Here is a 12,523-nt window from a genome sequence, read left to right as displayed (position 1 = left end):
ACTGGCGTTTGGCAGCCTCGAGAAGCGTCGTTTCGACTGCGGACCATAGTACATCGGGAGAGGCGAGGACCGGCGGCAGCGGCGGTAGCTGCCACGGGAACGGCTCGCAGAGGTATGCCTTCAGCGGCTATAGCTCATTGGATTGCATTTTGTCATGAGGTACCAAGCGTACCGTGAGTATAATGTTGAGACTGAGGCAGAGACTGAGAAGAACCGAGAGGGAGCTCCACGTGACGCGTACTGGCAGGACAGTGGTTGGTTGCTCGGGAGCGACACTTGCCGTCATTTGTGAGCCTTGGCTGCCAGCCCCTTGTCATGCGGGATTTTAAGCAGTGCTGGCCTTTTTCCAAGTCCAATTTTGGCACCAATGCGTTGAAAACGGCTACAAAACTCACGTTATCAAGACTTTAGGACAGGGGTTAAACACAGATGCAAGTCATTTCTAGTAGAGGAAGGTCTGAAGTAAAAATACACTGTCGCGGCCTCGTGCTTGACGCTTTGCTTATGCTGTTTCCGTTTTCTTGCCGCCCGGTACCTTGGACAGATATGACGTGTATTAGCATTATTCGACGGAGTAATTTCTCGCGGCACGCGTAAAGCTGTGTTCTTGGACCACAGCCAAGCAAGGGCGCCATCTTCAGCCGTTGCCACAGCTCCCGTTTTAGCAAGGCAGCAACTGTCAACGTCAGAAACCCACGGTCCAAGTTCATCTTCAAAGAAATCGCCTCCAAGCAGCACGCTCACCTTACCTACTCATTTTAACTCACCCACCCATCCCTTCTCGGGCGGCGGCAGCCTCCCAACACGAATCTCACTCTTCTCCACCGTGCATTTGTGTTCTGGCCACGGGGACGAAAACAGCAGTACTGGCTATAAGCTCGAAGTACCTTCTACCATGTATCCGGCAGGCAGTGTTGGTTTGGGCATCCCAGCGCCCTCCGCTTCTTATGGAAAATGGCGGGTCCGACCAAGAATCAAGCCCCCTCTCCATGGCGCTCAACTGAGTAACGCATAGCGTTATTAGTGGGTGTCAATGATGGCAGACAGGTACGAGTTTTCCACTGATGTCAAGCTTTCGACAGGACCTAACCTTCGGCTCTATTTTTAACCGCAGGTATTGAGGAACGCTCCGTACAGACTCTGCGCGCAGTGCGCGGTTGAAACAAGGTGGACACGAGGACGACGAGAAGTAACGAGGTCTTCCGGGCGCGGACTAACGTTAAATGTCTGCTGTCCAGATACGAGTACATGCCGACGCGATGAGTCGAGAGTCGTCCCCGCGAGCTTGGCGACGATTGCTGGACGTCAACTTGATCATCTCAGTGCAGACAAGAGGCTTGTCGAAGCCTGCAAAACTCACGCAAGAGCGCGCTATCAACGGAAAGCATTGCGGACCCACATGTACGATGACGCACGCAGCATAGCTGGTCGAATGGACCAATGCGCACCGTGCCCCAACATTTTACGAAGATATCGAGAGGCATTGACTGCCTAGACTGGGGTAGAATAGGCGTTGGCTCCCTGTGGGTGCATGCCCCGGTGTCGACTATGCATGCGTTGGTAGACATTCGTCAAGGCCGCACATGCAAGGCTCTAGCACGCATACAAATGACAGCATAACAGACCATGTTTTCAATGCGGCGGCACACTTCGTTTTGCGGCGGTCAAGAGAGTATCGAAGTACAAGTGGGTACTATCTCAGCTGTAGGAAGCGCGTCCGTGGTCTCCACTACTGCTGGGGCCGTCGCCAGATAGTCTTTTCTCATTTAGCCTGGTCGCTTCGAACCACTCCTGATGGCTAGCGGCCAATCGAAGAGTCATCGTCTAGTGCCCCACTCGAGCGACGTACCAGGTGAAACAAAAATGCCCATGCAACGTGTACCCTAAACCTTCTCGTGGAGAAGTGGGCCTCGAACTTGACTATACATTGTAATGTCAAACTTTAACATTGGGAAGCGCGTACCTTTAGGATTTCAATAATTCACTGACACTCTACTCGATCCATGCGCAGCCACTGCCGAGCGGCATGTGATGAACTAGCCGATTCACACCCGTCGTCTCGTCGGGCACGAGCGTCATGTGGCCGAATGGATTGGATGTTGGCAGCACGAGCACGTCAAGAGCTTCGTCGGTCGTGTCGATGCAGTATATCAAGCTCAACCGCACGACCTCGATGGCCACACCATGCAGATCGTACAAGATGAGGTAGCAGTCGGCGCCGCGTTGGCTAATACACGGTGACGATTTCAGCCGCGGAAGGCTCGCGCAAACCGCGTGGATCGAGCCGCCGCGGCGTCGCACGTTGGAAGGCACGCCGAGGCAGAGTCGCTCCATTCTCAAGAGCACGCGCTGCTTGATATCGTTGAATGCGATGGCTGCGTAGTCCGTCGGCTGCTTCACACGCCAGCCGTGCACACAGCGCAAGCCAAAGCCAGCGCAGAGCGACAGTTGCCCGAGCGCGATCGTGTAAAAGAAGACGGCGACAGCCGTCTCGACCGAGTGATGCGAAGCCACGACAAAATGAGGAGCCACGAGTAGAGAAGGAGGAGTGCAGTGCGCCCATTGATGTTCGTGAAAGGGCCTGCGATGAGGGCCGCTGCAATCGCGACAAGGGTCGGGTCCAGCGGCGAAAACCAGTGCTCGCGCTTGTGTTTCTTGAGCAACATGGACGTGCAAGAGAGAAACGAATAGCAAAACCACACGCTGCGAGAGAGGTAGAGGTATCCAAGTGCAAACTGCCAGAAATCGTCAACTTGCAGCACGGCGAGCATCTGCAAGTACACGGTCCCGACGCTCTGCCAAACGTCGAGCACCAAGCAGAGGCACAGCACAGGATGCAAGAGGAAGATGCTCGTAGGGTCTCCGACACAAATATGAACGCGGGCGACCTTGGGATAGCGATTACAGAGCTGCGCGAGCCTGCGGTATTGAGAATAGTACCGGCGCCAGACAGTGAGCGAGACGCGCGCCGCGAGCTTGACGCTGAGTGCTGCGACCGACGATGTCATGCGGTACGCTCCGTAAACGATCACCGAGGCGTTGCTGGGCACCGTCCAGACGCATCCGACGTTGAAGGTCGAGGCAAAGAGCTGTGCCTCAAAGCAAGCGCTGACCGATATTGAAGTGTTGAAGACGGTAGCGCAGATACTCTCTTGAAGCGCGTGGGGTAAAAAGACTCCAGCGTTCAACTGAGTCATGATGTCGATTTGACACGACACGGGTGGCGGTGGCAGACGAAGCACGTCGCGGTACACGCTCGTCCACGTTTCAGCGTCAAAGACGAACGTCCCGCTGGCAAAGCTCGAGCTGTTGTATCTAGCCAGCATTGGATGCGAGGTACGGTATGAGTAGTGAGTGTACTGGCGTTTGGCAGCCTCGAGAAGGGTCGCCTCAACGGCGGACCACGGAGCGTCGGACGAAGTGAGGACCGGCGGCAGCGGCGGTAGCTGCCACGGGTACGGCTCACAGAGGTAGGCCTTCAGCGGCTACGGCAATGTCATATCTCGATTCGGGGACACGACGTGTACCGTGAGTACAATGTTGAGACTGAGGCAGAGACTGAGAAGAACCGAGAGGGAGCTCCACGTGACGCGTACTGGCAGGACAGTGGTTGGTTGCTCGGGAACGACACTTGCCGTCATGTGTGAGCCTTGGCTACCGGCACAACTGAAACTGTGCGATGCAGGAATCGTCATCTGCGCTCGTCTACTTTTGGAAACAAGGCCATTTCAACGGCTGCAATGTCCGCGTCCCTCGTTGAAGGACAGGTGGAATCTTCCCTTTGCGTCAGGGCACACATGTTAGTGGCAGCTGCATCGAATCCCTAGAGTAGTTTACCGAGCCACCTTTTCACATCAACCAAAACGTTCAAAAATACGATATAATAGCATGGGCGTGGCAGCTATTCAATCCATGGACTCGGGAAAAGCGACGACTCAAGCAGGACGATGCGCGTGCCTCGGGAGCTCGCGCATGACGTCTGCAGCTCGACGTGCCCAAAGATAACGGGCCCTTTCGTCGCGACGACGTTGGGCGCCTGCGCCGCACGTGTCCTATCGAGGCCATGGTAGAGCAAACTCAGGCGGCGCAGCTCCAGCGGGTGCTTGGCGCAATTCAAGACGAGCACGAAGCAGTCGGTGCCGCGTTGACTAATGCACGGTGACCGCTTCAAGCCCGGGAACTGATCAAAGACATGGTAGAGCGACCCGCCACAGGTATGGGGCACGCGCCCGAGCGAGCGAAAAGGGAGGGCCAGCACCACCAAGCTTTTGACATCGTTGTACTGATGCGATGCATAGTTGATCAGCCCACGCTGCGCACCTACATAAAGATGACTGCCCGTTGCGATGACGCTGCTGCGCGTACCATAGCGTCGTCGGCAGAGCGCATACTGCAAGGCACCATGCACAAGTGGCAGCGCACCGATTGAGCACGTGTAGAGCAGGACTGCGTACGCACCTTCCGTGGCGTTGGGGGAGCTGGCCGAGACGTTGAGGACCCATGCGTAGGCTTGAATGCACATGCTGTTGCCTTGCAGATACGTGAGCGGTCCGACGAGCGCCGTTGCGACGACGGCCACGAGCGTTGGGTCCATGGGCGGGAAGACATGTTCCCAGTGGCATCGCTTGAGCACGACCGAAGTGCAGGCCATGCAGGCGTAACAGAGCCACACCTACAACACGTCATGTCGGATCGCACCATTTCTATACAAATTGAAAATGCTATCTATACGTACGCAGCGCGAGAGGTAGAAGTACCCAAATAAGAATGCGGAAAGGCTCTCGAGCTGGAGGACGGCAACCACTTGGTTGGCGACAACATTGACGCTGAGCCACATGTCGATCGCTAAGCAGAGGCACACGACCGGGTGCAGCAAGAAAATGCTCGTCGGGTCGCCTATATAGATTTTGCACGTCGCCGCGTGGGGCAGTCGCGCACACTGCGTTCGCAGCACGGCGTAGTGGGCATAGTACTCGACCCAAACCCGCCGGGCCATGTACAGCGTCAAGACGATTCGAAACACGAGCTTTCCGATCAGGAAATCGTGCGATGCATTGAGCTGGAAGGCCGAGTAGAGCCAAAGCGTCGCATTCGAGTCCGACCCGTGGCGTCGCGCGGACCAGAGGCAGCCGTACCGGTCGACAGTGCCCATCGTCCGCGTCTCAAAGCACGAGCGCAGCATCGGGCTGTCGATGGACGCAGCAAAACCACACAGCGCCGACTGGGTGCGCAGCGACAAGAAGAGACCGCCGTTGACGTGCGTCGCGACGTCGAAGGCACAGTTGGTGATGGGCGATATCGGCCGGGTCAAGAGACGACGGTACACGACGGTCGATGCCAAGACATCTTCGTAGTAGTTGGCGTCGCCAGTAAAGACGCTGTCGTTGTACCTACAGCGAGTTGAGCGACGCATCTCTCTCTACAACAGCGCGCGGCACCGGTCTGCCGTCAGCGACAATAAGAACGCTTCTTTGACCGCCCACGACGCATTTGTGCTCAGAATCGGCGGTGGGGCGTTGGCTTGCCACGGAAACGACTCGCACAAATACGCCTTCAGCGGCTATGCACGCTAATCGAAAGGTGCTTTGGAGAGGCAATGAGGTACCGACCGTCGAGACGAGGTTGGCCGCGAGCGCGACGCTAAGGAACACGGAAGTCCTGTCCCAGACCACGACCGCTGTCGGAACAAGCGCCTCTGGGGGCGCAGGGTGGATCGCATGCATATCCAATGTATGGTCAATCGTGCGCCGGGTGTCTATTCTTACCATGTGCCGGTTGGATTATTGGGCACTCTCACTTGATAGATTGAAGCAAGGGACAGAAGAGACAGGTCGGCGAATCGATCTGACCCTTCCATTCCCTGCTATTCCTGAGAAGCGCCAAAATAATCGCCTGTGATTTGCTACCATTATCCGGGCATCCGGATACGAAAATTGGTGGAATAGAATTGGACTTGAAGTGCAATCCCGTCCATGCTTCGGAGCATTGATTTGCAACAAACCGATTGACGCAAATGGCCTCCGCAAAAGACGCCAAAGGAAGACCGAAAAGCGTTCGCTCGCCCTCGCCGCCGGCAGACAAGGCCTGCGCGAAGGGTCAGAAGACCAAGGGCAAGGCAACGACCGATGCCGAGCCGACGACCGATGCGCCAACCACCGATCAGGCCGAGCCGCGCGACGTCGTCGCGGACGTGGTGGCAACAGTCGAGACGGCTACGGACGCGGTGACGACAGTTGAGACGGCCATCGACGAGACGGAGATAGCTACCGACGTGACGCCAACCAAGGCCACCCCACAGATATTCAAGAAGCAAATCGTGAAAGAAGCGCCTGTCGTGTGGTGCGACGAGAGCATCTCAAAGCTCTTTGAGCTTCGGTACAAGTCGGAACTTGCGAAGAAGTTCAACTCGAGAAACAACATGCAGAAGAACTACGCGGGTGAGTGTCTTGCTGCCGAGCTCAGTGTCCTCATGGGGCGTACGTTCACGGTCAGGCAAATCAACAACAAGGTGTGGTATCCAGGCTTTTACTGCATCTCATCCCTGCAACATAGTTTGCTCGCATGCGAACTGCGTGGTCGACGTTCAAGCCGTCCAACCCAGCCGAAACCGGCAGCGACCCTAGACCAACGAACCCGCCGTCGCACTACGATCTTATGCTCGAGTACTGGTTGGAGAAGCCTGGCATGCAGCGCGAGACATTGGCCTCAACGGACGATGTTCCCGACACGGGTAGCTCCGACGACGACGACGACGGTATTATGTATGCGGTGCGGTGCATTCACTTGACGTTTGCTACGTGTAGGCCAGAGTGTCGTCGTTCTGGATGACGACTCTGACCAAGAATCTGCCCCTGCGAGGAAGAAGCACAAGACACTCTCTGACAAGGGCAAGGCCAATGATCGCACGGGCACGAAAAAGCCAATGGCTTTAGGAGATGCCATTGCAGTTGGCTTCTCCGAGTTGAAGGAAGGCCTTGTTGCGATGAGTGAAGCCCTTGCTCGCCCGCAGATCCAGCAAGCCGCCCCGCAAGGTGCTCCGCAAGGAACCGCGTCGATAGACGACGTGTTACGCGCCATCAAAACTCAGTCGGATCTGATGATGCAAATGATCGCGGCCATCGCTGCGAAGCAATAATCGATGTTACAAGGTTAATCGTTGATTTGTCGCATCACTACCGGATCATGTTGGCGATGCTATTGCGTTTGCTCTTGGCCGCTCGGCGTTCGACGTCGTTTGACTCCACATCCGCCGCGTTGGAAGACAGCTGCGTGTGGGTGTTCTGGTCACGGCCGTCGTCGAAGTCGTCTTACAAATCGTCTTGGACGTGGAGGAGCATGTTTGAGTACGACGCACGACATGACGAGTCTTTTGTGCGCTCGTTCATGACCGTCTTCAAAATGCGCATTCGACAGCCATTCTTGTACTCGACAGCTTCACGTTGAACGCGCACTGGACGCCTCTTTCCTCGTATGGGAGGAAGGGATCAACAGCCAAGGAAACAGTGTGTAATACCCACTGTCGCCAATACTGTGGGCTTCTAGTGAAAAGTGCGGCTCTTCATCGAGCGTCCCAATGAGGAGAGCTTCCATAGCTTCTTGTCCGCACGTCCACTGACATGAATGCCATGTTCCTCCGACTGTCTCCGAAAGCGTGACGTGTTGTGTGCTCTATAATGACCCCTCGAACGCCTTGGAGGAGCCGGGAGATCTGGTTTCGTGACGCAACCGATCGCAACACGCGTCAAAGTGTAGCGGGGTCTCCAGCACCACGTTCAAGGCGCCAGCATGAAGTACTTCATCGGCCCTGTTGCCGAGGCAACAACAATTTACTCGATTATTCAACCCAGATAGTACTGTCGTGGCGCGCGGGCAGCACGATTGTGCATACATTTTTGCCGCGACCCTCGGTCGGTGTGAGTTCGACTCGACCAAAGACCGACGTGCTCGCGCGCGTGACGACGTGGACAGTCTCAAGCTCAACGGTTGGCTGCAGACAATGCAGCAAACTGAGCCGACGACACGTTGTCGCGCGACCGGTACCGTCGAACGTAAACACAAAGCAGTCGGCGCCGCGCTGGCTAATGCACGGCGACCGCTTCAGATTCGGGTGTCTGGCAAAGACGTTGTACACAGACCCGCCTCGACGCTGCAAGACGCTCGGCAGGCCCAAGCAGGTAGACGCCAAAGACATCAAGACACGTTGCTTGCAGTCGTTGAACTGCAGCGACGCGTAAACCTGCCGTGTATCTCGTCGTCGCATGCACCAGCGGCGATGTATAAATCCAAATTGAATCGGCAAAAGTCCGATTGTGAGCGTATACGCAAGAATGGGAAACGCGCCTTCAGTGCTGTTCGGATCGGACGCGCCGAGCGAGAAGAGGTACAGGTACGCCTCGATGAACCCCGAGTGGGCTTGGAAGTAGGTAAGGGGCCCAGCGATAAACGCTGCAGCGATCGCGACGAGGGTCGGGTCGAGAGGGGTGAAGCAGTGGGCCCAGCGCTTGCGATGAATGCAATACGAGGCAGCGGCCAAGAAGGCGTAACAAAACCATACCTAAATAGCACGGCCTCTCAGTCCCACTAAACTTTCAGCGCGACGCACGAACCGTTCGCGAGAGATAGACGCATCCAAGCGCAAATTGCCAAAGATCGTCGACTTGAACGGTCGCGACAAGTTCGGCTGCCACCGTGTCGATGCTCAACCAGACGTCGACGGCCAAACAAAGGGACACGACAGGATTTAACAAAGCAATGGACGTCGGGTCGCCGAGTAGTAGCATGCAGTGGCGAGCCTCTGGCAGCTTCGCACACTGCGTCATGAGCGTCATCGCGTGGCGATAGTAGTTGCGCCAGAGGCAATATGCCAAGTAGAGAGTTAGCAGTAGCCGAAACGAGAGCTTCGCCGTCATGAACGCCATGGTCGCGTTCTGGCGGTACGCGAGGTAATATGTAAACAAACGTGCATCCGAAGCGTTGGCAAGTTCGTTGCCGGGCCGCGTCCAGATGCAGTTGGTGCCTGAGAGCGACGTGAACACGCGGCTCTCAAAGCAGCCGCCGACCATCGATGCATTTGGGGACATCATAAACGAACAGATGGTCTCTTCGATGGCGGGTGCGAAAAAGATGCCTCCTGTCAACGTCGTCAAGACGTCGACGCGGCAGCTTGCAAAGTGCTGGGGCCGCAATACGGCCGCACGGTAGACGTGTGTACTGCTTCGTACGTCGTGGAAGTAGGACGCCTGAGGACGAAAGACCTCTGTACTGTACCTAAACGCAGGGTGCATGAGGCCTCTTGAAGAGCGACGAGGTTCGTACGCGGCCGTGTAGGACGCAAGGAGGTTCGTCTCGCGTTCGGCCCAGGTACTGAACGGTGATGACGGCGCCGCGTCGACGATTTGCCACGGAAACGACTCGCACAAGTACGCCTTGAGCGGCTACTGCACGGTGCAGCAAGAAGGTGCAGTGATGGAGTACGTACGGTCAAGACGATGTTCAGACCCAGGACGAAGCTGACAACCACCGAAGGTCGGTGCCACGTCACGCGCGCGTGCTGCGGAAAAGGAGGTGCGGGCAGGATCGCCGCCGTCATCGCACTCCGTTGATCACAAAAGTGTCTAACAATAGAAGACGCCACAGTCGTAGCCAGGTCATCTATTGGTTTAGCAACACAACGCCCAAGTCTGCCCGAGGTGCAAAGAGCCAACTGCGTCGGATTGTGGGTGTCTGCTCTTTGACGCTGCCACGTCATTATGACACATTTTTTTCAGTTTAACCACGATGGGCGACGACTGCGCCAGCTTGGCAGCGCGGATCGCGGCACTCCGCGGTATGCCACGAAGCGATGCTGTGGACGAGATGGATGCAAACGTGGACACATTGGCCGCCAAGGAAGAGGCGCTGCGTGGGCAGGAAGCGCATATCGACGCGCAGCTCGAGCTGCTCGGCCGCCTTCGCACGCCACGCCGCCGCCGCATGGGCCTCGACCAAGCGACCGAGTTGGTCACGCTCAACGTTGGCGGCACCCTGTTTACAACTGCGCGCGAGACACTGCGTCGCGTGCCTGGGAGCTACTTTGATTTGAGGCTCGCCTCGGATGCGTGGCAACCGGACGAGGATGGTACGTTCGGTGCTCGACGACGCTGCTATGATGGCGTCCAGGCGCGTACTTTTTAGATGTGGATGCCAAGCTTTTCTCGCATGTCATGCGGTTCCTGCGCACGGGGACGCTTTCCTTGTATGGGCTCGACGCGTCGGACGTGTCGGACCTAAGTGTGATGCTCGACTACCTGCAAAAGGATGTTCTTATAGCTAAGGACCCGTCGCCGCCCACGCCCCCCGTGCTGCACTGGGATCCAAAGCACTCGACCGTGTCGATCCTCTTCTCCGAGAGCACGACTCTGGCGTCGCAAGTGAGTCGTCGTGTGAGCATCGCGATCGCGTCCCAGCCCGTAGCGACGTTTGCCGTGAGTGTCAAGCTCGGGAGTGCCATTGACATTGGGTTTATACTATGGCACCTGTCGCTGCCCGTGCCCGACCTAGACGAGCCCCTCCGCGTCTGGTTCTTCAGCTGCGAGAAGGGCGAGATTTACTCGCATGGCCAGAGTCGGACAAAAATCGTGTTGGGTCCGACGAAACCGCCGCGCGCGATCTTACTGCACATGACGTGGCCTCACCAGAAGCAGCGGATCTCGTTCGCCATCAACGGGATCACGCTTCCCGCACGCCTCGCGTGTTCGCCCACGACCGACGGGCTGCTGTATCCGATGGCGCGCTTTGCCGGTGGAGCCACGTGCACCAGAGGTGGCAACGTACCAAAGACCCCGCGTCAGTCGACACCTCGCGTCAGTCAGCACTTCTGGTTTTTTATCACCAGCTACCGCCTCGCGTTGGTGGTCCTGCGCCTCGCGCTCAAGCTGTGTTGATCGCATTGCCTTGACGCTTCTAGGGCCACTTTCCCAACCAGGGCGGCACTTGGCGTCGTGCGCACGATCGACCCAACACATATAGCGTCTCGGCCGATGCATACTTGTCAGAACCCATCAACGCCCATTGAAATGCGTACTACTCGATAAACAGAGCTGCGGGTGGTTTGTCAATAAATTCGCCTCGGCATTTATTTCCCGTTGGGACGCGGGACAGGGCGAACCCGTGCAAGATCGAGTGTGCAATTGGCGATGGACCTCGCACCACTCTTGACGCGGGACGCGCCGCGCTGGCTGCAGCGTGCCATGCTGCAGGTCGCGCACCGCAACTCGGAGCGGGTCTACGCGTCGGCCGCCAATGCTCCGCCGTCGACGAGCGCGGCCATGCCCTCGACGGTCGATGCACCCGCGATCGTCGCGCAGGCGTACCTCGAGGCGACGTTCGACGAAACCATCAACCTGCTCGCGTATGCCGAAGCCGCCGGTGGCTACATGGCCTTTCCCGACTTTGTCGCGCTCTTGAGTCCGCTGCCGACGCGTCGCGCCGCGCAGATTTGCCGGTGGATCGCATCCCCGTCGTCGTATGTTGATGTGGGTTACGTGGACGCCAAGCCATCGCTGGGGCTACTGCCGCGCTTTCAACGATTTACGTACCTCCAGCACACACGCATCGAAGTGCCGCACGTGCGTACCTTTAGCATTACGCTGGCGCGCGATTTCAAGGTCGGCCATACCTCTGTGACCGAGGTAGACGCCCCAGTGTACTTTGGTCTGGTGGTTTGCGCGATCGATGCGACAACGACCAAGGTCTCGGTCGCGGGCTGCGTCCCACCGGCGTACGGCCGAGCGTTTGATGCAGCGGCGCTGGCCTTTCTCGCCAAGCTCCAACAGCGCGTCAACCAAATGCGATTTGAAGTCTTTGTGAGCCGCTTGCCGCCACAACGGGTGTCGCGGCCTCCTGGGTGCCTACGCCAGCTCTTTTGCCTCGCCTCGTGGCGGTCGAGTGCGGAAACCGACGTCACCATGCTCGGCTGTCGCCGCTGCAGCAGCAGCCCTGCGAGTCGCTCGCGGTGCGCCATCTGCCTTGCACGTTGTTGCAAGCTGTGTAGCATTGCGACGTACGGCAAGGTCGCGTGCCCACCCTGCATTCGCCTCGCACTTGCGCGGCCGTTTGTCGCTGCTCGCCCAATGGCTTCGGTCGCGGCCAAGGCCGACGCGTCGGTCGAGGTCTAGTCTTATAGCAGACCTATAACACAGTATCGTCGTGTCATGTGTACCTACGCTCGCCTCTGTGCATGCTGACGACATGGCAGGCTCGTGGATGGCGCGCGTCGATGCTGAGCGCTCGGAGTATTTTTCAATCCATACTCATGTCAATCGGCTCAAATATTATCAAGTCATACTCAGCTCAACGACCAATATTATCGATCCATACTTAACGCATCGGATTGGCCAAAATAGACAACATAATCAACTCTGATTGGACACTACTAAAATAATCAAAGGAGCCTAGCACACTCACTCCAACCCCAAATAGTGTTAAATAATACAAAAAAACGCAAATAGAGTATGTCGGACCGCCGTTTCAATGTGGGGCTCAA

At 57.1% G+C, this 12,523-nt stretch overlaps 6 protein-coding genes across 6 annotated transcripts; 3 read left to right on the top strand and 3 right to left on the bottom strand.

Moving 5' to 3' along the window:
- Positions 1-1,849: 1,849 nt before the first annotated feature.
- SPRG_02828 (hypothetical protein) lies at positions 1,850-3,641 on the bottom strand (the record flags this gene model as incomplete). Its single annotated transcript, XM_012341415.1, has 5 exons — positions 1,850-1,920; positions 1,964-2,490; positions 2,610-3,315; positions 3,361-3,485; positions 3,528-3,641. 4 exons carry the CDS (start codon positions 3,639-3,641, stop codon positions 1,993-1,995), a joined length of 1,443 nt encoding a protein of 480 aa, XP_012196805.1. The 3' UTR covers positions 1,850-1,920; positions 1,964-1,992.
- Positions 3,642-3,865: 224 nt separating this feature from the next.
- SPRG_02827 (hypothetical protein) lies at positions 3,866-5,723 on the bottom strand (the record flags this gene model as incomplete). Its single annotated transcript, XM_012341414.1, has 5 exons — positions 3,866-4,320; positions 4,366-4,672; positions 4,736-5,390; positions 5,439-5,560; positions 5,610-5,723. 5 exons carry the CDS (start codon positions 5,721-5,723, stop codon positions 3,902-3,904), a joined length of 1,617 nt encoding a protein of 538 aa, XP_012196804.1. The 3' UTR covers positions 3,866-3,901.
- A 249-nt stretch (positions 5,724-5,972) lies between these two features.
- Positions 5,973-7,191, top strand: SPRG_02826 (hypothetical protein). The gene is made up of 3 exons (XM_012341413.1): positions 5,973-6,508; positions 6,553-6,754; positions 6,804-7,191. The coding sequence occupies exons 1-3, from the start codon at positions 6,014-6,016 to the stop codon at positions 7,133-7,135; spliced, it is 1,029 nt and encodes a 342-aa protein (XP_012196803.1). The 5' UTR covers positions 5,973-6,013; the 3' UTR covers positions 7,136-7,191.
- Positions 7,192-7,885: 694 nt separating this feature from the next.
- Positions 7,886-9,589, bottom strand: SPRG_02825 (hypothetical protein; the record flags this gene model as incomplete). The annotated part of the gene is made up of 6 exons (XM_012341412.1): positions 7,886-7,987; positions 8,041-8,111; positions 8,322-8,554; positions 8,607-9,267; positions 9,316-9,434; positions 9,479-9,589. The coding sequence occupies 6 exons, from the start codon at positions 9,587-9,589 to the stop codon at positions 7,977-7,979; spliced, it is 1,206 nt and encodes a 401-aa protein (XP_012196802.1). The 3' UTR covers positions 7,886-7,976.
- Positions 9,590-9,777: 188 nt separating this feature from the next.
- SPRG_02824 (hypothetical protein) lies at positions 9,778-10,922 on the top strand (the record flags this gene model as incomplete). Its single annotated transcript, XM_012341411.1, has 2 exons — positions 9,778-10,117; positions 10,159-10,922. The coding sequence occupies 2 exons, from the start codon at positions 9,778-9,780 to the stop codon at positions 10,920-10,922; spliced, it is 1,104 nt and encodes a 367-aa protein (XP_012196801.1).
- Positions 10,923-11,174: 252 nt separating this feature from the next.
- Positions 11,175-12,155, top strand: SPRG_02823 (hypothetical protein; the record flags this gene model as incomplete). Its single annotated transcript, XM_012341410.1, has 2 exons — positions 11,175-11,992; positions 12,032-12,155. The coding sequence occupies 2 exons, from the start codon at positions 11,175-11,177 to the stop codon at positions 12,153-12,155; spliced, it is 942 nt and encodes a 313-aa protein (XP_012196800.1).
- Positions 12,156-12,523: the final 368 nt, after the last annotated feature.

Source organism: Saprolegnia parasitica, assembly GCF_000151545.1.
Source record: "Saprolegnia parasitica CBS 223.65 unplaced genomic scaffold supercont2.7, whole genome shotgun sequence".
Taxonomy (NCBI): Eukaryota; Oomycota; class Saprolegniomycetes; order Saprolegniales; family Saprolegniaceae; genus Saprolegnia; species Saprolegnia parasitica.
The sequence above is the reverse complement of the archived record's forward strand: the minus strand, read 5'-3'. Positions and strand labels throughout refer to the sequence as shown.

Bases quoted from the DNA above. Each gene is read 5' to 3' on its own strand.
- SPRG_02826 (XM_012341413.1), top strand. From the start codon at position 6,014: ATGGCCTCCGCAAAAGACGCCAAAGGAAGACCGAAAAGCGTTCGCTCG. The intron at 6,509-6,552 runs GTGTGGTATCCA...CCTGCAACATAG, and splicing joins TCAGGCAAATCAACAACAAG to TTTGCTCGCATGCGAACTGC. The intron at 6,755-6,803 runs GTATTATGTATG...TGCTACGTGTAG, and splicing joins CTCCGACGACGACGACGACG to GCCAGAGTGTCGTCGTTCTG.